Here is a 22716-nt window from a genome sequence, read left to right on the forward strand (position 1 = left end):
TTTTTCAATAAAAGGACCACAACTATGGAACTTATTACCTGACACTTTGAAAAGTATACCTGCACTTGTCACTTTCAAAAAACAAACAAAATTATGGCTAGTTGAGCAACAATCGTGTTCCCATGTTTAGTTTTTACTAATTTTTACTAATTGGCTTTTATCTAGGTTGCACTTTGTCTGTATTATTTCTATTATCATTATTATCGACTCATCTTTGCCTTATTCTATTTTTTATTTTCCTATTTTAATGATGTTGGATCTGTGTTGTTGTTGTTGTTTGTCGTTGTTTTTGTTGTTGTTTTTGTTGTTGTTGTTGTTGTTGTTGTTGTTGTTGTTGTTGTTGGGGACAAGTGTTGTAAAGTAGCTTTGGCTACAAACACTATGATGCATACATTGGATAACTGTTTCAGATGTCTATGTTTTTGTATCTGTCCCTATTTCAAAAAACCTTTTTATATATATATATATATATGGTGTGGGGTTGTTTTTCAGGAGTTGGGCTTGGCCCCTTAGTTCCTTAATCAATTTAAGTAGACCCCGACTTAAACAAGTTGAAAAACTTATTTGGGTGTTACCATTTAGTGGTCAATTGTACGGAATATGTACTTCACTGTGCAACCTACTAATAAAAGTCTCAATCAATCAATCAATCAAAAGTGAAAGGAACTTGGAATGCTCCAGGATAATCAATCAATCAATCAATCAATGTTTATTTATATAGCCCTAAATCACAAGTGTCTCAAAGGGCTGTACAAGCCACAACGACATCCTCGGTACAGAACCCACATACGGGCAAGGAAAACTCACCCCAGTGGGACGTCAATGTGAATGACTATGAGAAACCTTGGAGAGGACCGCATATGTGGGTAACCCCCCCCCCCCCCCCCCCCCCCCTCTAGGGGAGACCGAAAGCAATGGATGTCGAGTGGGTCTGACATAATATTGTGAAAGTCCAGTCCACAGTGGATCCAACACATCAGCGAAAGTCCAGTCCATAGTGGGGCCAGCAGGAACCATCCCGAGCGGAGACGGGTCAGCAGCGTAGAGATGTCCCCAACCGATGCACAGGCTAGCGGTCCACCCCGGGTCCCGACTCTGGACAACCAGCACTTCATCCGTGGCCACCGGACCTGTGCAACTCCCCCTCCATAGGGAAAGGGAAGCAGAGGAGAAAAGAAAAGAAAAGAAACGGCAGATCAACTGGTCTAAAAAGGGAGTCTATTTAAAGGCTAGAGTATACAAATGAGTTTTACGATGGGACTTAAATGCTTCTACTGAGGTAGCATCTCTAACTTTTACCGGGAGGGCATTCCATAGTATTGGAGCCCGAATAGAAAACGCTCTATAGCCCGCAGACTTTTTTTGGGCTCTGGGAATCACTAATAAGCCGGAGTTCTTTGAACGCAGATTTCTTGTCGGGACATATGGTACAATACAATCGGCAAGATAGGCAGGACCTTGACCGTGTAGTATTTTATACGTAAGTAGTAAAACCTTAAAGTCGCATCTTAAGTGCACAGGAAGCCAGTGCAAGTGAGCCAGTATAGGCGTAATATGATCAAACTTTCTTGTTTTTGTCAAAAGTTTGTACCAACTGTAATCTTTTAATGCTAGACATAGGGAGGCCCGAAAATAATACGTTACAGTAATCGAGACGAGATGTAACGAACGCATGAATAATGATCTCAGCGTCGCTTGTGGACAAAATGGAACGAATTTTAGCGATATTACGGAGATGAAAGAAGGCCGTTTTAGTAACACTCTTAATGTGTGACTCAAACGAGAGAGTTGGGTCGAAGATAATACCCAGATTCTTTACAGAGTCACCTTGTGTAATTGTTTGGTTGTCAAATGTTAAGGTGTTATTATTAAATAGATGTCGGTGTTGAGCAGGACCGATAATCAACATTTCCGTTTTCTTAGCGTTGAGTTGCAAAAAGTTAGCGGATATCCATTGTTTAATTTCATTAAGACACGCCTCCAGCTGACTACAATGCGGCGTGTTGGTCAGCTTTAGGGGCATGTAGAGTTGGGTGTCATCAGCATAACAGTGAAAGCTAACACCGCATTTGCGTATGATGTCACCTAGCGGCAGCATGTAAATACTAAAGAGTGCAGGGCCAAGAACCGAACCCTGGGGAACTCCGCACGTTACCTTAACATAGTCCGAGGTCACATTGTTATGGGAGACACACTGCATCCTGTCAGTAAGATAAGAGTTAAACCAAGACAAGGCTAAGTCTGACATCCCAATACGCGTTTTGATACGCTCTAATAAAATATTATGATCAACAGTATTGAAAGCGGCGCTAAGATCAAGAAGCAGCAACATAGATGACGCATCAGAATCCATCGTTAGCAATAGATCATTAGTCATTTTTGCGAGGGCTGTCTCCGTAGAGTGATTTGCCCTAAAACCGGATTGAAAAGGTTCGCAGAGATTGTTAGACGCTAAGTGTTCATTTAGCAGCTGTGCAACAATTTTTTCGAGGATTTTCGAGATAAACGGAAGGTGGGACACCGGCCGGTAGTTTACCATGAGGTCAGGATCGAGGTTAGGTCTTTTGAGTAGAGGATGAATAACCGCTTTTTTGAATGCTAGGGGAACAGTGCCAGAGGAAAGTGATACGTTTATAATATTTAACACTGATGGACTTAATAATACAAAAAGCTCCTTAATAAGTTTCCCAGGAATTGGGTCAAGTAAACATGTTGTTTGTTTTGTCCCATTTACACATTTTAACAATTCCTCCAATGTTATTTCATCAAAGAGAGAGAAACTATTTTGGAGGGCAGTGTCCGTCGTATATGCAGTCGTATTTGTGTTAATAGAACCCAGTTGTAGCTGAGATGCATTGTCTTTAATCTCTTTTCTAATGAGTTCAATTTTCTTATTAAAGAAATTCATAAAGTCATCTGCTGAGTGGGTGGAGCTACTGGGAGGAGTCCCTTGTTGGGTTAGCGATGCTACTGTACTAAACAAAAATTTAGGATCATTTTTGTTGAGGTGGATGAGATTTGAGTAATATTTAGCTTTAGCTGAGATAAGCATGCGTTTATAAGTTATTAAACTATCACTCCAAGCTTGATGGAAAACCTCAAGTTTAGTCGCACGCCATTTGCGTTCCAGCTTTCTACATGATCATTTCTGGGCTTTAGTTTCTTCTGTAAACCATGGGGTACGCCTTTTAGGGGCCCTTTTTAGCTTTAGCGGTGCTACACTTTATCAATGGTGTCGCGCAGGGCGTCGTTAAAGTTGTTAGTGAGGTTATCAATAGAGCCCACATAATTTGGGAATGGTGCCATTACAGAAGGCAGTAGGTCAGCAAGAGTCGTCGTTGTGGCAGCATTAATGTTGCGGCTGCTATAGTAGTTATTATTATTATTATTAGTTTGTTGACAATGAGTCAGAACTTCGAATTTTATAAGGTAATGATCGGACATTACTTTAGTGTACGGGAGTATCGTAACTTTAGAGGTGGTGACACCCCTGACAAGCACTAGATCTATCGTATTACCGTTGCGATGCGTGGGTTCATTTATTATTTGTGTAAGACTACAGCTATCAATTATAGTCTGGAGCGCCACGCACAGAGGGTCCGATGGGGTATTCATATGGATATTAAAGTCCCCCATTATGATTATATTGTCGGCGTGCGTCACTAGATCAGCAACAAACTCTGAGAATTCACTGATAAAGTCCGAATAGGGCCCAGGGGGGCGGTAGATAACAGCCAGGTGGAGAGGCAGTGGTGTGACAAACCTCATAGTGAGCACCTCAAATGAGTTATATTTATTATTTACGATAGGTGTAAGATTAAAGTTTTCATTGTATATTAGTGCGACACCCCCTCCCCGTTTAACAAAACATTTTGGACAATTCCATGCTCCCAAACTTGTGGGAACAGTTTGAAGCGGGCCCCTTCCTCTTTTAACATGACTGTGCACCAGTTCACAAAGCAAGTTCCATAAAGACATGGATGACAGAGTCTGGTGTGGATTAATTTGACTGGCCTGCACAGAGTCCTGACCTGAACCCGATAGAACACCTCTGGATGAATTAGAACGGACACTGAGAGCCAGGCCTTCTCGACCAACATCAGTGTGTGACCTCACCAATGCGCTTTTGGAAGAATGGTCTAAAATTCCTATAAACATACTCCGCAACCTTGTGGACAGCCTTCCCAGAAGAGTTTAAGCTAATTACAGCTGCAAAAGGTGGACTGACATCATATGGGTTAGGAATGGGATGGCACTTCAAGTTCATATGTGAGACAAGGCAGGTGGCCAAATACGTTTGACAATATAGTGAAAGTGTAGTAGTGTTAGCTGGCATGCAAAAAACCCCCACAATTTCTCAGTATAAAACCCAATTCATGGCCAAACATATTATCTAAATACACGTTGGGTCTTTTCTTGTTAAATTTCAAGTTAAATGCGATTTTATCGTATGCCTCCCCCAATTTAACAATGTTAAGTTTTGACAATGATGAAGAGCGACACCGTATGGACGTACTAATAATTACGCTTCAATTGTCTTCGAACTATCCAATCAGTGGAGAGGATACTGGCACGCTCAACCTCTGACCACCAATGAAAGTTTGCCTCATTGAAAGCAAAATGGCGTCGTATGTTCTCGGCTGCTGAGGAAAAATAATGACCACTGCTATAATTACTTACATGTTACCAATTTAACGTGATTCAAAGCCAGGTAAATAACAAATCTGGGACACAGATTGTGAGCGAATGTTTTTTTTCCCTCCTAATATTCTTCCATACCTGTCAATATACACTACGAAATCAGGAGAGTGTCGCGACCCGATGGCTAGCATGAGAAGCCTATTGAAACAAACATAGGACACTAGAACTACCCTGCCACCCCCTTACAATTGTCTATACCACTTTGTGCATACTTTTTTTAAAGAGTGAAAAATGAAGGTCGTCAACTTGAAACAAGCGATTCTGCAGGCTTGGAAGGAGCGGTGGAGCGACTACCAGTGGGCTGTTAATATCAAAAAGAACTTTCCAAAAGGAGCAACATGGGAGTATCTTAATCTCGCAGGTTAGAGCCACCATTGTTATAGTATTTGATTTACCTGTATTTCATATGGTTTCTTTGTCTGTCTTTCAGAGGCGTTAATGGAACAGGCGATGATCGGTCCCTCTCCCAACCCACTTATCTTGTCTTATCTCAAATATGCCATTGGTTCCCAGGTAGGAGAAAAAACGTTCCAAAAAAAAATAAGACTTTTACACTTTTTGACCATGATTGTCACTGCCTGTTTTCAGATGGTGTCTTATTCAAGCGTGCTTGTAGCCATTTGCAAGGTAACATCATAATTATAAAATAAAATGTTATGCAATATGGTAAAGAGGAACTGTATTTGTATTTGGAACTTTGTCTATCATTCACAATCTTTATTAATCTTATCAAATCAACTTGATTAATAAAGCACATTTAAAATTTACCACAGGGGTTAGCCAAAGTGCTGTACAATGGGCAGGTTAAAAGATAGTACGAGAACCGAGCAAACACAGCACAACACAAACAGAGCATGATTAAAAATAAATAAATAAAATAAATAGAACATAACATGTATTCTAATTTCTAAATTGTAAATAAATGCAAGCAAAAGTCAGCATGGGAATCCCAAAAGCCTCCATCATCGTTTAATATACACGCTGTAAGTATATATGTAATGTAAAAAATGCACAATCATAATAACTTTTAATTACATATTTTTCTTATTTTAAGCATATGGCGGCGTATTAATTTCACAGATTAATCACGACATTCGCTTTCCCCTTCAACAACAACAAACCTACTACTCATAGCAGACTTTGTGAGAGACAATAAAGACTACTTTGAATGTAATGAGGATGAGCGTGGTGAAGTTGGTAGAGTGGCTGTGCCAGCAATCGGAGGGTTGCTGGTTACTGGGGTTCAATCCCCGCCTTCTACCATCCTAGTTACGTCTGTTGTGTCCTTGGGCAAGACACTTCACCCTTTGCCCCTGATGGCTGCTGGTTAGCGCCTTGCATGGCAGCTCCCGCCATCAGTGTGTGAATGTATGGGTGAATGTGGAAATACTGTCAAAGCGCTTTGAGTACCTTGAAGGTAGAAAAGCGCTATACAAGTATAACCCATTAATCATTTATCATAGCTACAAGTTTTAGAAGCAGTGTGCTTAACAGATTCAACTTTACTGAAACACTAAGCATCATGCAGCAGTAATTAAGCAATCTCTTACTGTACCATGAATTGATTAACGTGGACCACGACTTAAACAAGTTGAAAAACTTATTCGGGTGTTACCATTTAGTGGTCAATTGTACGGAATATGTACTGTACTGTGCAATCTACTAATAAAAGTTTCAATCAATCGATACAATTTCTGCTGGAATGCTGACTGATGGGACGTTTATATTGTTCCGCTTAGATGAAGAATTCATCATGATCCTCATGCAGGTTTAAAAAAACAAACAAGCATTTTTTTATGTCTTTATTGCCATCGCCAGGTATAAATTGAATTTCAAAGTTGGCCAACTTCTCAATTTATGGCCACTTCCTACTACCATACAGGTGAAAGGCATGATTTATAATCTAGAATTAACTTTCACCAGCTCAGTATCTCAATACTGTAGCAGCACAAGCTAGTTAGTTCTCGATCACGGCGCCGCTGAAAAAAGTTTGTCTCTGTTAGCGGTTATAATAACAATATCGCTAATCCTTGGTTAATATTCAGGTGACGAAATGTAAATGGAGTATTTTGTGTGGTTTTCGGATGTTTTATTTTAGAGAGCTTTGTAGGCAGAATAGTGTACTCCCATTAGCTGAATTGTTAGCCACCTCATACTTACCATATTTAAGAATTAAAATGCATAAAAAAAGAAAACATATATGTTCTTGTCTTACATAGGGATTGTGAATGATAAGTAACATAAAAATCAAAAGTGTGGTTCTTCTTTAAATGCCTGTAAATCTCTCGTTGTAGTTTGATGATTTTTCACGGGATCTATGTGTGAAATCCCTCCTGGAGATAATGGACATGTTCTGTCATCGTCTCATGTAAGCCAGTTTCTAACAGCTACTTATGAAATGTAATATATATATTTCGTTCAATTGCATTTACTTGACTCTTTGAAGCTGTCACGGGAAAGCCGAGGAATGCATCGGACTGTGTCGTGCTTTGCTTGGAGTGGTGGTCTGGCTGCTGCAGGGCTGTGCGTGGTACTGTGAAAGGTTGGAACTGGGCCCGAATAGCAGCACAGAGACCTGTTTGTCAGAGTGCCGAGAAAGGCTGCACAAACTCATCAGCAGCCCCAAGAACAGAGCCCTAGTGCACATTGCTAGGCTGGAAGATCAAGGTGTGTGATTTCTACACACTCTTGAGTCAATTTTGCAAAATACCAGAGTTTCTCTCCATGCAAACCATGATGAAAGAGGTCGTAGCTTTGCGATGTAGTATCAGAAATGCTTTGTCAGTGTTGATGCTCCCAATTTCCTCCAAAGGTTCCTGGAGCAACGTCGAGCAAGCTATGCTTAGAGTGAGTGAAAGCGTCTGTTATGTATCTAACCGAACACTAAAGACTAAATTGAAGGAAAGCTTGACACTGGTTAAAGGGTACGCATCTCTTGCAATTTATCTTTTGCATGTTTTTACATTAAAGTTATTCAACCTGTTCTTCGTTCTTCAGCATCCCACTGATGCTGTCTGTGCAGTGTGAAGCACCGTCCCACACCTCCTTTCCATCAATCCATGCCTTCATTATGCTGGAGGGGACCATGAATTTGACAGGGGAGACACAGCCGATGGTTGAGCAGCTGATAATGATGAAGAGAATGCAGGTAACCAATTTATTAAAAAATATTACAAATTATGTACTCATAACAACTTTAGTTTTAATATATATTTTAAAATGTTTGATATATTTTGCTATATTTCATTTCAAAATGAATTAATTCATTATTAATAATAAAAAATTATTAATATTTATAGTTCTTGATATCAATGTTGTTATATAGTTGGCAAAAAAGTGATGCTTTTTTAAAATTTGTGTATTATGAAAACAAGCCTTTTACAATTTTTTTTAAATTACATCTGCCATTTTCTAAAATCCTCTTCCTCCACAGAGAATCCCTACATCTCTTTTTGTGCTGGAGATATGGAAAGCTTGTTTTACCGGACTCATCGAATCTCCAGAGGGTACTGAAGAGCTCAAATGGACTGCTTTCACATTCCTTAAGGTCAAAATTCCTTTGTTGGCGAGGCTTTTATATGTTTAGCAAACACAGATAAATTCCCTCATAGGGCCTGAGTGTAAATCTTTAAATGAGTGTATAATAGGATTTCAAGCTCCCCCATTATCATATAGACACACATTCACTGTCTTAAATTTCACCTTTTTAGATTCCACAAGTATTGCTGCGGCTGAAGAACTATCCTCAGGGTGACAAAGCACAGGTGAAACAAGTCTTTTTTATTTAGTCTTGGCATTTTAAACATGGCAGTAGGTTGTATTCACCTGATGTCGTCACGTCTGGCTTATTAACAATGTGAGGCTCGAAGTGGTGGGCCAGCGAGCGTTTGTTGTCCAATCGTTCTGGGTGGTATTTGGCTTTCTCAAAGAAAAATGCCCTATGCTTGTGTTGGTTTTTGGCTGTTGGAAACGTTCCAATTGCGAAAAGAATAAAACTTTCTTCAGAGTTCCTCGAGAGGTAATCAGGAAGGGCGAAAGGTGTTAAGATTTTACGAAAGACAACGAAAAAAGAGGCACGCACTCCAGTCCAAGAAGACCGAGTCGAAGAACGCATAAGTTTGCAGAGATCGCTTCGTTAAAGGTTTGTTTGATATAATTGTAATGTTTAATGTTTCCCATTTAGGTATTGTCTTGATATATTTGTATTTTATTTTGTTTTGGAGTTCTTAAAACATATTTTTGCTACGAGTGTTTTGTAAAGCAAAAACTTGGCGAGTCTCAATAAAATAAATATCAAAACTTAAAATACTTAAGCTTTTACTAAAGGCAGCAATCATAAATTAAGCTTTCAGCACATACACAATGTTGAGATCTACAGTTGTATTTTGATAAAGATAGGGAAAAACACTCATACTCGTAACGGCGTCTGCAATAACAATAAGGCAACAAAAATGGCTATAGAGGCAAAGTTAAATCATGAATAGCAACCTTACCTGAGCAAAAACAATGCATGTTTCATCCGGGAGAATCTTAATACATGTTTCCTCGACCCAGCCACACACAAGAAGTTATTAACCTGTGAGGTTTTCAAAGTTTTCCTCTGTTTTGTTGTGTAGAATGACAGCTGTAGATATGTATATATGATATGTCTGGGAACACGGCCGACAGATAATCCTTTATATCACTTAAAAAATATTTTTTTGATAATGTATAGGGATAGATTCCATTGCATAGGTTGCATTTTTTTCTCATATCTGCTTTTAGTGGTAAGATCTAGGCCCCCTGCGTTCTCATATTGTTTGCACTCTGATTGCTGCACAGTAGCCATGTTGGTTTGGTAACCCACCACTTCGTTTACTTCCGTTCAAAAGTCCAGGACTGAATACAACTTACATCTTACAGGACTTCACGGAGGATGTGAATGTTGCCTTTCAGTACCTACTCAAACTGACGCCACTGTTGGACAAAGCTGATCAAAGATGCAAGTGAGTATGCCACAATTCTCTTACGACTATATTAATTGCTGGATGTAAGAGATCTGAATGCAGACCTTTTACTTTAATTGAGTGCCACTGCTGTAGTCCCATGAGAAAGCACTGTTTGATAAATAATAAATGTGTTTCCTCCTAGCTGTGACTGCTTGGGCATGCTGCTACAAGAGTGTAACAAGCTAGGCCTGCTGTCGGAATCAAACACAGAGATCCTCACGACAAAACGGTACATTTTCCTGCTCCGATTCACTAACATTGCCCAATAAAATACAATTAGATCTCATTGTATTCATGCAGTATCACACCCTCTGTGTTTCCCACCTGTTTTTTTGCTCCTTCTCTCTTTCCCCACCTTTCCTTTCCTCCCATCCCCTGCACCTTTGATTTAGGACTGAGCACAGGAAGTACGCCCCAAAACTAAAAACCGCAGAAAATGCCAATATCCAACCCAACCCGGGTCTCATCCTTCGAGCTGAGCCTACTGTGACCAATATTCTTAAGGTACACACCAGATACCATTACAATCTCTTTAATCAGCACCAAATACATACAGGTACATGCTGTAGTTATATTCATGTACTTAAACCACAAAAAATTATGTAGCATTATTTGGAATGTATGCTTTTTGTGTTAAAAGTGCTTTCATAACATCACCATCTGTTAAAGTACCATTGATTGAATTGTAGATTAAAGCCTCGAGTGTTTATCAAAACATGTGATGCTGACATACAACTGCTATAAAGAAAGTAGCTTGAGTTTGCCCTATTTTTTATTCTCTCCTTTGTCTGATCACTAATTTGATAACATAAATGAACCTAAAACCTTCTGCTTGGCCCACTAGACAGTAGACGCAGATCACTCCAAGTCTCCCGAGGGGCTTCTGGGTGTTCTTGGTCACATGTTGTCTGGGAAGAGCTTGGATCTGCTATTGGCCGCCGCAGCTGCCACAGGGAAACTCAAGTCATTTGCCAGCAAGTTTATCAAGTTAGTATCCACACCAGACATCCGTGGTTCTGAGGCTACCTCCTGCTCTTCTGCCTCCTTGTTGTGGCTCTTTCAGATAATTTTTTAAACCCCGAAGTGCGAAAAGTTATAATTTTTAAATAGCGTTCTATCATTTCCAACTGTCTGTGAGGCCGTGAATGTAAACAGGCTGAGTCCTGAGGCGCAATTGAAGGCGATTAAAAGAGACTGGAAGCCTGTGTGTTCAGTTCAGCTTTTCGAGTGTGCAACCCCTGGCTAATTGAACCATGAATTGCTGGGATGTTAATGGCGTCACGTCAGGCTCACGTCCCGCCCAATGAATACTGGTGGTGGTCAAGCTAGCTCTGTTTTCAATGGGTACGAGGCGCCATTTAGCCTTTCTCGAAGAAAAAATGCCCTATACTTGTTGTTTCCGGCTTTACGAACCGTTCGAATCGCAGAAAAGGATAAACATTTCTTTAGAATTCCTCAAGAGGTTATAGAAAAGGGCGGAAAGGTGCAAGATTTGGGGAAACGACGACGAGAAACTCCAGTCCAAAAGGGAGCAGAGTTGAAGAATGCATAAGTTTGCAGTGATCACTTCATTAAAGGTTTGTTTGATATACTTTTAACGGTTAATAATTCCCATTTAAATATTATTTTGTATTTCTTAAACACATGTTTGCTACTAGAGTTTTGAAAAGCACCAACTTGGGGTGTCTAAATAAAAAAGAAAAGCAAATGTGAGCAAAACCTGAAAAAGTTAAGCTTTTACCATTCATACGCAATGTTGACGTCTATATACTGTAGTTATATTTTGATAAAGACGGTTACCCCGTCTAGGCTACTCGTAAACGGCGCGTGCTACAGCAACATACATGGCAGTAGAAGTGAATTTAAATCATGAAATGTAACCTTACCCGAGCAAAAACGATGCCAGACCAGGAGAGTCTTGATACCAATTTCCTTAACCCAGCCACACACAAAGTAGTTGTAGACCTCCATGCTTTCCCAAGTTTCCATCTGTTTTGTCGTGTAGACTGGCGTCTGGAGCACAATCGTTTGATATGTCTGGGAACGCGACCGACGTAATCCTTGATATCACTCGACAAATCTTTTTTTGATCAAGTATAGGGATGCATTCCAGTGCACAATTGGATTTTTTGCTCATATCTTCTTTTTACAAGAAGATTTTGTACTCCGATAGTTCGCACGCTGCATGCTGTACAACAGCCATCTTAGCTTGGTCGACCGCCACTAGTTTTCACTTCCAGGAAGAAGTCACATGTCGGAATACCAGCTATACTTGCCAAAACAGAAAAATCTTATAGGTAAAAAGAGTTAAATTTCACCTGGACGGATTACATTTCTTGTAAAATAAAAATAAAAAAGTTTATAAGTTGTGTCAAATTTTTGGCTTTATACAATTTTTCTTTAGTGAAAGAGGCAGAAAAATGTCTCTTGATAGTAAAGGTTGCGGACCCCTGCTGTGGAATGTATACACAACTGGTTAATAACATATTGTTTTATTGGCAGGCTTAATGAGTTTCCCAAACACATCAGTGGTGAAGGATGTGAGTACAATACAATGTTCAAGTATATTATTCATTATCTGTTTATTGTGTTGGGCGCTAACATTGAGGCTTTCCCTCATCTTCCTCAGCTAAGTCTGCTCCTGTCCGGGCCTTGTTGTTTGACATCTCCTTCCTGATGCTTTGTCACGTGGTGCAAACATACGGCTCTGAGGTCAGCCATTCACTTTATCATTTTCTATACTGCTTGTCCTCATTGTGGTCGTGGTTGAGCTGGAGCCTATCTCAGCTGACATAGGGCACGAGGCAGGGTACACCTTAGTTATTAGTTTTCATTCGTTGCAGAGCAAATATAAACAAAACAACCATTCACCCACATAGACAATCATGAACATTCTCCAAGGAGCCTAACATGTGTAATTTTCGGATGCAAATATATAGGGCCTGGTCTACTAAGATTTGAATACCATGCGCTAAACAGCATGTACTGTTAGTGGGCGTGTGATCTACTAAGACTGCTTGTACAGTTGCTAACTGGTGCAGACCGCCCTATATAAATGAGGTTTTTACATGTACTATGCAGCTTTCACAATGGAGACACTCATTTACTGCACATTCATATTATCAGGCTCCTACCTGAGGCATTTTGTTATGTTTTGAAACATGCAGTAGACATCTATGTACCACTTTTTTGGGGCATTTTCTCAACACACTGAAAATGCGCTATGGGAGATGCTTGCAGTAGCTGCGAGCATGCGCTGAAAAGTTACATTGACAAGAAAATGCTTTTTGCAGGAAGTTTTTTCATCCATCCATCTATTTTCTACAGTTTGTTTCATACATGTTAATAACGAACGTCAATATAAAACTCCAGCATACACCAAAAGGCATCAATTTAATTTGTTTTAATCAGCCCCTCAAGTCATACAGCAGCTATAAAATGATGAAATTATACTGCTGAATAGACAGCGTCTAATATTTTTTATTTTTGACAGTCCATATATGTTGACAAGCATACATAGGACGCCTCCTTTCTCACAGCGATTTCTGTGCAACTGCCAGTTTGCACATCCTTTCTAGACATGCTGTAAAACGATGCAAAACACGCCTTATTTTCTCTCACTTAAAAGACAATCCTCTGCGTAAAAGCTTAATAGATTAACTTTTCGTGGGCTATCATGTTTCCACGTGTGTAAGGGGTGAATGTGATGCATAATGTAAAGCACTTTGAGTATCTTTCAAGGTATAGTAAAGCACTATATCAGTACAGACCATTTACCATTTAATACACAAACCTTTCGTAGATTAGGGCCATAGTCTTTTAGGGCATATCATTGCACTGCCACAAGATGGCATCGCTCACATTTTCCTCATTATTTCTGCCTGCAGCGAACATTGTGACTAGCTGAATCATCCTCATGTCTGTCTCCCATCAACAGGTCGTCCTGTCTGACCCAAGTCCCTCAGGGGAGACGCCCTTTTTTGAAACATGGCTGAAAACGTGTATGCCTGAAGAGGGGAAGATTCTGAACCCGGACCACCCCTGCTTCAGGCCCGAGCCTGGTAAAGTAGAGAGTCTGGTGACCCTGCTAAACAATTCTTCAGAAATGAAGCTAGTGTAAGTGGCAAAGTTCTTCATTAAGCCTAAATAATCATCCATTGAAATAATTTAGCCGGTCATCCACGTATTTATTAGGGAAAGGTTATAACATGGTTCTATCTACACTTTTGTTAAAATGTTATAAGCACTTATTCTTCTGTTGTTTGGCTACTTCACATTAGTTTTGGGCAATGGTACAAATTTGGTAATAAGTAGTTACGGGGGCAGTATTATTCATACCAATGCTGACACTAATACTTGACATTTTTAACCACAATTATAATCAGACAAAAACACAGGATGGTGGTGTAACAATATTGATTAAATAATACAATTAATTTCTACAATTGGATCCGATTTAAATCCTTAGTTTGTTTTCCCCTTAAAATCCCTATTGTGTCCAGGGACTTATTTACGTTGTTTGTAAACAATAACAAATAAGACAACAGATTTTTGATGACAAAAAATATCGATCTAACCACTGTAGTATCAACCATTTACTGATAGTCTGTATCATTACTGTCAATATTTTTATTGATCTGGCCACATTTGTTTACATTTGAGAGCTATATCTTGCGGTTATCATATCCTCCTACAGTGTGTGATTAAGCATGTATAGCTATTCCTAATACTCCAGTGATAATGTCCGTTTCTTGCAAGAAACTTACTTTGTTTGACGCCATGGAGGCGAGCATAGCTGACTTAAGTGTCTTTGCACCGTGGAGGGACATTTGCCGCTAGCTAGAATGCTACAGAGCGTTGAGCATGTGGTCTTTGGTTTGTTGCGGCCAAATTAGCGGGACACCGCTAGAATTTGTCACAAACATGCATTATCAGAATATGACGATAGTATTAAAAGCTCTATAGTTGGCCAAATTTATATTGCATATTGCGCAACAATTTTATTACAATTTACTCCAAACATTGGTCTGTTGTCTGTTGACAGTCAAGTGAAATGGCACGAAATCTGCCTCAGCACCCCAGCGGCCATCTTGGAAGTTCTAAATGCATGGGAAAACGGCGTTCTGTCTGTAGAGGCGGTGCAGGTTCGTCTGATTTTCTCTCATTTTCTTATTTAACTCCTTGTTCAAGTTAGCGTGACATTCTTTGGAAAGCAAGGAGTAACCGTGTGGCAACACACTATTGTAGAAATAGTGTCTCTGTTTCCTTTCTTCCATTGAAGTTTTGATGTGGTGCAACGCGGATTTTTTAGTCACGCTTTTTTCCCTTTTCATTTACCCTTCCTCTTTTTCGACTCTTGAGTGCAGAAGATCACTGACAACATCAAGGGCAAAGTGTGCAGCATGGCCATATGTGCGGTGGCGTGGCTGGTAGCCCACGTCAGGATGCTGGGGCGGGATGAGCGTGAGAAGCCTCAGACTATGATTAAACAGCTTGTCACGCCACTCTACGGAGAGAACACGCTGCAGTTTTACACTGAACGGTACAAACACCTTAAATTTCTATACGTTCACATTGTCACTGCTCATTTACGCAGCCATCATTAGTCATATTGCACATACTCTGCCTGCCTGACACTATTGGGTACCCCAGCTAAGCATTAACTTTGTAAAGGCATATGATTTAAATGCAGCTCTTGCATGTGTACCTTATATTTTGGTACACAAGTCTATGTAACCCTCTCCCCCCTCATGTTTTTCACCAGTGTGATAATAATGAGCTCCATCATAGAGCACATGTGTGCCGACGTTTTCCAACAAACGGGTGCGGTTCTGCGGTCCCAGTTGGAGGGCCAGGAGCCCATACCTTACCGCAACCTGCTTCCAGCCAAGGAGCCCATTCAGGCCGCACTCACCAAACAGTTCCAGACGGTGCTGCGTAAAGGCTGGGTCGACAGCCGAGCGCTGCATCTCTTTCAGAGTCTCCTCAACATGGGAGGGGTTTTCTGGTTTACTAATACTTTAGTCAAGGTAGGGGGCTAAAACACTTGTTTCACTGTGACACTTTTGACACTCCAAGCTCGATTTTGGAGACACATTTAAATACTCGTATGTTATTTATTAGAGGCGGAACATGAAGAGCATGACATGCTGAGCAATATTGTTGAACTTCAGTTGTTCACCATAGCACCATCTTGATCCCGATCCAAGTGGACTGTCATGTTGACATGTGAATATTGTGTGAGCCTATTAAGTAACCAACACAAAATGGCTATCAAACACCTTCCACCCACTGATTTGAGCTTGGTGGGGGTAAATATAGCCAGCAGTCGTATTTGTGTGTGTAATGAGGAAACCGCATCTAATCTTAGGAGCTGCTCAAGGAGACCCGGCAGGAGTGGGCCAATCGGGTGGTGGAGTTGCTTTACAGTATCTTCTGTCTGGACAGTCAGCAGATCACCCTCACCTTGCTGGGCACAATCGTGCCAAACCTGCTCACTGACTCCGCCCACTGGCACAGCCTGGTAGACCCACCTGGCAAAGCATTGGCAAAGTATGAAAGACACTAATACTAATGTTTTTTTTAAATTATTTATTAGTATTTAGTTCACCTTCCTTTTGTTGACACCTCAGATTGTCAGTGTGGTGCGCTCTCAGCTCCTACTTGTCCCACCACAAAGGTTTGTTTTCAGCTCATCAACGTAGAAGGCAGCGAGAAGATATAGAGGTAAATTAAAATCCAAATACTTTATTAATCCTTAACACCCTCCTGGTTGTATTTATTAAAATGCGGAACTTTACTCTTTTATATAATATGAGTTGTGTCAACCGTGTTTACTTTTGGGTTGCAGGACTATAACAGCCTCTTTCCTTTGGACGACACTCAACCCTCCAAGCTCATGCGTCTCCTCAGCTCCAATGAGGATGAGCCTGTAGCACTCCCCAGTCCAGGTTAGTCTATAAATAGCCATGTTTCAAAGAAGTATTTGAAATTTGAAAATGTATTATGCATAATTACCTAATTTACATAACCTGAATAATAATCCAAAGTGCATGAGAAAGTGGAAAAGAAAGCACAGCTCTCTTATGACTACATGCTCATTTCTTACAGGTAGTGATGTTTCAATCAACATTTTTGGCCTCAGATCCCAACCAATTTTGAGTCTCGATCCTATACTTTGACAATAGATTATATATATTATACTATAGATTATACTTTGACAATAGATGTTTTTTGCAAGTAAACACAACACATTTTTATAAAGCTTATCTTATTAAATTTTGAATTTGCTGTTATTGTTATACAGTAAGTCATACATGAATGCATACATGTGTGGTATTGAATTCTACATACAATTAAAAAAAAAAAATAAAAAAAAAAATAAAAAAAAAAGTTTACTTCTGCATAATAACTAAACAAAAGAAAAAACTACTATTGGCTCCCATTTAAATGATTTGAGTCTTGCCTTCAACGCTTTCCTGTATCCATATACTTATTTCCTGAGTTTGTAAACAATAATAAAAACTGATTTTAGAATAATAAGAAAAATATCGACCTAATCATTTTAGTATGGTTTTTTTTATACTGATATCATTCTAGGTATCGACGTCTGAAATGATCACCCATTTTTTCACATTGAAGCTTTATCGGTTAGCTTCTTGTGTCGTCCACTTCTTTTCCTTTATTCCTTGGAAACTTGGAAAATAATTATTTTCCGCCATGGTGGTGAGGATAAGTGTCATAGAAGCAGCTTCGCACTGTGAAATAGACAACGTCTTCGTTGCAGCTTGCTCTCAAATTGGCAAGACATGCACCCTCTTAGAATTTTTGCAACTCCTGCATGTGTGTAACAAGGAATATTGAAATGTAATTGTGTGTCCCTGAATGTGCGACCCTTTTTGAAGGAATCTTTTACGCAAGTTTAGTCTTTAGCCATATAAACACTGGGACACAGCTTTGTTAAAGATTGGCTGAGCCCGGCAGCTCATCAGCCGCTCGCTGATCAGTTAAAAAAGGCAGATATTGGCATCCAATCCAATCCTGATCGATACTGGGTCATCTGTAACTATAAGTGTAACATAAGTATATTGCACAACGCAACGGAACCATTGTTGTAATGGCAGTAAGGATCAAACTGCTCAGCATTAATACCACTAATAGAATAGAATAGAATGCCTTTTATTGTCACTATACGCAGGTACAATGAGATTAAAAGCAACTCCAGTATCAGTGCGACAGTCTATAAATATGCAAAACATAGGAAGGAAAGAAAATAAATAGTGCAAAAGGAGGTAAGGTGCACAGTCCAGTCCTGAGAACGAATGTTCTGAATGATTTCATTGTAAACAATACGGCAAGTGTAATACACATGAGAGTCACACTAACAGCTGAGTAACACATCCAACCTTTATAAAGTGCATGCAGAGGTAACTCAAGCAGGTGGATGCTGACCACTTCATGACACTTCAAATGTCAGCCATGACCACCACACCATGAGGTTGCCTACAGCCATTTGTTTTTTTAGATGTTAATTGGAGCATTTATTGTGACCTTGAAAGTGTAGTACAATATAATACATTACAAAACATTTCCATTATGAAAGGTTTTTGTTCCTGATAATTAAATGTTATTACAAGGAAATTAATTTTGGGAGTCACAGCCATCAGTTTAGTTATATCAAAAAGTGAAATGAATACTCCTTTATTTAGTTTTTGCTACTCAGATCCATGACTCTGGTAAAGTTTTTTCAATGAGCTTGTATTTTTCAAATGAAGCTCAAATGTTCCTCATGAGGCTATTTTTGGAATGAAAGATTATCGTTCATAGCGGAAGGAAGCCTGCGAGACTTTCATAACCTCAAGTGTGTGATGGCCACAGCATAATACTTGACCATTTAACTTTCCTGTTAACATTTGTTTTTGTTCTTCCCAAAGGGGACCGATCAATGAGCAGCTCCCTGTCAGCTTCACAGCTCCACACTGTCAATATGAGAGACCCTCTCAACCGCGTCCTGGGTGAGACGTCCACTTCCTGTGCCTTGATTTGTAACGCCTCCCTTTTGAGTAGAACTATTACGTAGTCAAACGATGTTCAGTCCAGTGTCATTGGGATTGCACCACTGAATGAGTCACCAAATGATTGTTTTTCCACTCTGTATGTTTTATCTGTACAACTTTATGCAAAATGCAACACAGGAAATGATGCAAAATTTGGCACAAAAGATGCTTTATATCACATTACTTTGTTTGTGATCCACCTCTCTGTATGATGCACTGCAGTCCTACACCACTGCAAACGACCGCAATAATAAACACATTTTTAAATGACTACCATAAAACAAATCAGTATTTTCAGAGCTTGGATTGAATTACATAACGTTACGGAATGTTGCGGGTACATAACAAAATAGAAAAGTGTATGATGTGCTTCATTGTAACTTCAACCACGACAATTTATTGTATCCGTTTCCTTTTCCTCAGCAAACCTTTTCCTGCTCATTTCCTCCATCCTGGGCTCCAAGATGGCGGGGCCTCACACCCAGTTCGTACACAGCTTCATGGAGGAGTGTGTGGAATGCTTAGAGCCGGGAGGCCGGGGAAGTATTCTGCAGTTCATGCCCTTTACAATGGTGAGTCACGATGGAGAGGCCAGACAGGTGGTGGAGGGGAGGTAAGGGTGGGACCCCTTCCATCAGACTTTACTGGAACAGAGTTGAATGAAGTGCAATTACTTGCAAAAAGATGCTGACTTTAAAGAATATGTTTTAAGAGTACCTGATGTTGCTGATTATAAGTATGTGGTATCTTTATGGTGATGGGTGTGAGAATACAGGCAGTAATCATTTATTTGGATCCAATAAACCAGATTCTAAATAAGCCCAACAATTTAGAACGAGAAGCAACATACTAATAGACAGACGTTGCACATATACAGAAAATGATAGTACAAATTCAACCTTGATTGACAAATGAGCTTGATTTGAATTACTACCAAATATGCTATCTAGGGTTGTACGGTACACAGTTTTTTCATAAAGTGCCGCGGTACTAATGAATTAACAATGGTACCGGGCGGCGTGGCTCGTTTGGTAGAGCGACCGTACCAGCAACTTGAGGTTTCTAGGTTCGATCCCCGCTTCCGCCATCCTAATCCTTCCCGTTGTGTCCTTGAGCAAGACACTTAACCACCTGCTCCCAGTGCCATCCACACTGGTTTAAATGTAGTTCAAAGATTTAGATAATGGGTTTCACTATGTAAAGCGCTTTGAGCCGCGAGAAAAAAGCGCTATGTAAATATAATTTACTTCACTTCACTTGATTTCACTGCTATACTGCCTTGGAAAAATACAGATACTTTTTTTCACCCATATGCTGCCGTGCGGCGGTGACGTACAGAGCCGAGGCGCATGTTGAGTGAGTCAGCACGCACACACAGAGCGCATACAATCAGAGACAGTGTTAAGAGGAGGAATGGCAAAAAACAGCAATAATAAAGAGGGTGCGTGAAACGAAATACAGAGGTATTTTGGCTTTAAAACTATAAAGGTGAAGCTTTAAACACTTTAAAACATGCCTCGCCAAAGGTGACAATACAGTATTCCCGCCTTTGCTTCTAACATAGTTAAACATTCAAATAAACATCCAGACCTGCACAAAGAGTTTAGATATGTAGATGCGCACACAGCTCCTTGCCTTGTTGCCAAATATTAGTGCAGTGAAAACCACCCACATAGCGCAAACTAATCCAAGTGAGATTACTGAATTTTGAAACAAATTCCTACAATTTGTTTTATCTTTAAAATTGTACATTTTACCTGCTATATGTTGTATCTGTGTAGCTTTATCCATAGTATTATTTTCAGTATTTACTAATGATTTTATTTGTCATCAAGCACAGACCAAGAGTGGCAACCATAAATCATCTAACATTTAATACAATGTTAACAAACTATTCTATTCTATTCTAACATAACCCTAGATTATGGCAGTCTATATTTAATTTACAGTATACAGTTGTACTGGAAATATAATTTATTTCAGTACCGCTATATATATATATATATATATATATATATATATATATATATATATATATATATATATATATATATATATATATATATATATATATATATATATATATATATATATATATATTATTTATTACTGAGGGTTTACACAAAATAAATAATTGTGGAATAAAATGTGTAAAAAATTGATTGGTTAATCTGAATTTCACTATGAATTTCAGTAGTACCTAATTTTAGGAGCTTAATTGGTTATGTGACGGAGCTCTTAACTCAAATTACTTGTATCGCAAATCAGTGTCTCACATTGAAAATGATTAAAATTAATTTAGTTAACAGCACCACATGTAACATGACTTTAAAAAAAAAATTGGGATGAGAAATATTGTATATAAACAATACAGTACAATGTAGTACTAACTACAGTAGTTTTATGAAAAAAAATACAGCATTTAACTTGGAGAATGGACTTCTACAGTATCTCATTCTTTATGAAACACACCATCAGCAGTGTTTCCATATTTTCATGGATAAATGTCCGCCGTTTAGAATTGATTTTAACATCCTTAGCTGGCGTTATGCTCATTCTGCTTCAGTATGTATGGTGGAGACTTGCAGTGGTATGCTCTAATTGCTTTGCCAAGTCAGCAGTTTTTAATAATTTTTTTATTTTAATTTAATGAATATCATCCACTTCTTCTCAGCATTGTCCATCACACTCTCTTTCTTCCTTTCTATGTTTGTAAAACCAAAGTTATGTCAATCTCTAGCTTTAAGCAATGTTGGCGAGTAAGACCAGATGTTTTGTTCGGATCTTACGGGGTTCACTGTGACATTGGCTACAACAACTAAAGACAGGAATGCTTGTAACTTAAATTTTTGCTTGTAATTTAACACATAACAATTAGCCGAGAGACAGCTCCTTTCGAAAACCACTCTTAAAGTTGAGGTACCACTGTACAAAAATGACAATTGAAAAACAATGCTTTCTTATGTTGAAAAGCAATAACTAGATTTAAAAAAAATCTGTTATTTTCATTTTATATTTTATATACCAAAAAAATTATCACCAGTCAGCAGAAGCGAAAAAACTTATCAAAAACATATTTTTTATATTACACCTAATCCGGAAGTTGCTACTTAAAGACAAGATGGCAAACAGCCTGGTGTTGTATTCTGCATCAGAACGTGATCATGAATCATAATGTTTTTATATATAAACACAGAATGTGTGTCTTTAATGTCTTTAAGTAGCAACTTCTGGTTCCGCTGTCGGAGTATGAGAAAACATTTGTTTTTTTTGTCTGTTTTTTCGTTTCATTTTTGTTTTATGAAATGTAAAATCAAAATCTTTTTTTTTTTCATAGTTCTTGCTCTTTGACACTAAAAAAGAACACTGTTTTCTATTGCATTTTTTGTATTTCAAAATTAAATTATAATTTTTTTAGTTTTTAAATGCCCACTCATGAAACGAAAGTTCAGTGTTCAAAATGTATGCTGACCACTTTGACATATTTCTTTATTCCATCTTCTTAGTGTGCTCGAGTATGTCCTCAGTAAATTACATGCGCGGACATGTCCAAATTCCTCAAAACCGATTCCAGAGTCAACTTCTGCAAAATAAAACATGACTTGCTTTTTGATTGTTGTGCAACACAGTGCTTTCGTTCGTTCATTCATTCATTTCTATTTTCACTGCTCCTCCAGGTCTCTGAACTGGTGAAGCTGCCCACTCTTGCCAAACCTAAAGTGGTTCTGGCCGTCACTGACTTGAGTCTGCCGCTGGGAAGAAGAGTGGCGGCCAAAGCCATCGCTGCCTTGTAACATCTTATTTGTCTGAGTAGAGGCATTTTTAACTTTGTAAACTACTTTTTGATACCTTATCAAGATAACCGTAATAAAGGGTTTCTCATACATGTTACGCATTGTTTGCATTATCCTAGAGTCAGGTGCAGCGTCACATGTTAGCGGGGCAAACACATGACTCTGAGGGAGCCTTTG

The 22716-nt window shown here is 39.1% G+C and overlaps 1 protein-coding gene and 1 long non-coding RNA gene across 5 annotated transcripts in view; one reads left to right on the forward strand and one right to left on the reverse strand.

Moving 5' to 3' along the window:
- Nucleotides 1-5206, reverse strand: part of LOC133655649 (uncharacterized) — a 118463-nt gene extending 113257 nt beyond the window's left edge. For all 3 annotated transcript variants that reach the window (XR_009827023.1, XR_009827024.1, XR_009827022.1), the window contains exon 1: nucleotides 5097-5206. This is a non-coding gene — a long non-coding RNA (uncharacterized LOC133655649). The remainder of the gene's footprint in view (nucleotides 1-5096) is intronic.
- Nucleotides 4556-22636, forward strand: med24 (mediator complex subunit 24). 2 transcript variants are annotated; one of them, XM_062055986.1, is made up of 26 exons: nucleotides 4556-4711; nucleotides 4925-5062; nucleotides 5132-5214; nucleotides 5290-5328; nucleotides 6996-7069; nucleotides 7148-7368; nucleotides 7514-7625; nucleotides 7699-7849; nucleotides 8135-8248; nucleotides 8412-8465; nucleotides 9604-9686; nucleotides 9832-9918; nucleotides 10082-10193; nucleotides 10534-10676; nucleotides 12192-12229; nucleotides 12319-12401; nucleotides 13627-13805; nucleotides 14734-14833; nucleotides 15056-15231; nucleotides 15454-15718; nucleotides 16060-16241; nucleotides 16322-16415; nucleotides 16540-16639; nucleotides 18623-18703; nucleotides 19169-19317; nucleotides 22423-22636. In XM_062055986.1, exons 2-26 carry the CDS (start codon nucleotides 4933-4935, stop codon nucleotides 22537-22539), a joined length of 2967 nt encoding a protein of 988 aa, XP_061911970.1. In that variant the 5' UTR covers nucleotides 4556-4711; nucleotides 4925-4932; the 3' UTR covers nucleotides 22540-22636. The 2 variants fall into 2 exon arrangements, with proteins under 2 accessions (XP_061911970.1, XP_061911971.1); XM_062055987.1 differs by having other exon boundaries at nucleotides 10094-10193.
- Nucleotides 22637-22716: the final 80 nt, after the last annotated feature.

The sequence above is a fragment of the Entelurus aequoreus genome, linkage group LG08, assembly GCF_033978785.1.
Source record: "Entelurus aequoreus isolate RoL-2023_Sb linkage group LG08, RoL_Eaeq_v1.1, whole genome shotgun sequence".
Taxonomy (NCBI): Eukaryota; Metazoa; Chordata; class Actinopteri; order Syngnathiformes; family Syngnathidae; genus Entelurus; species Entelurus aequoreus.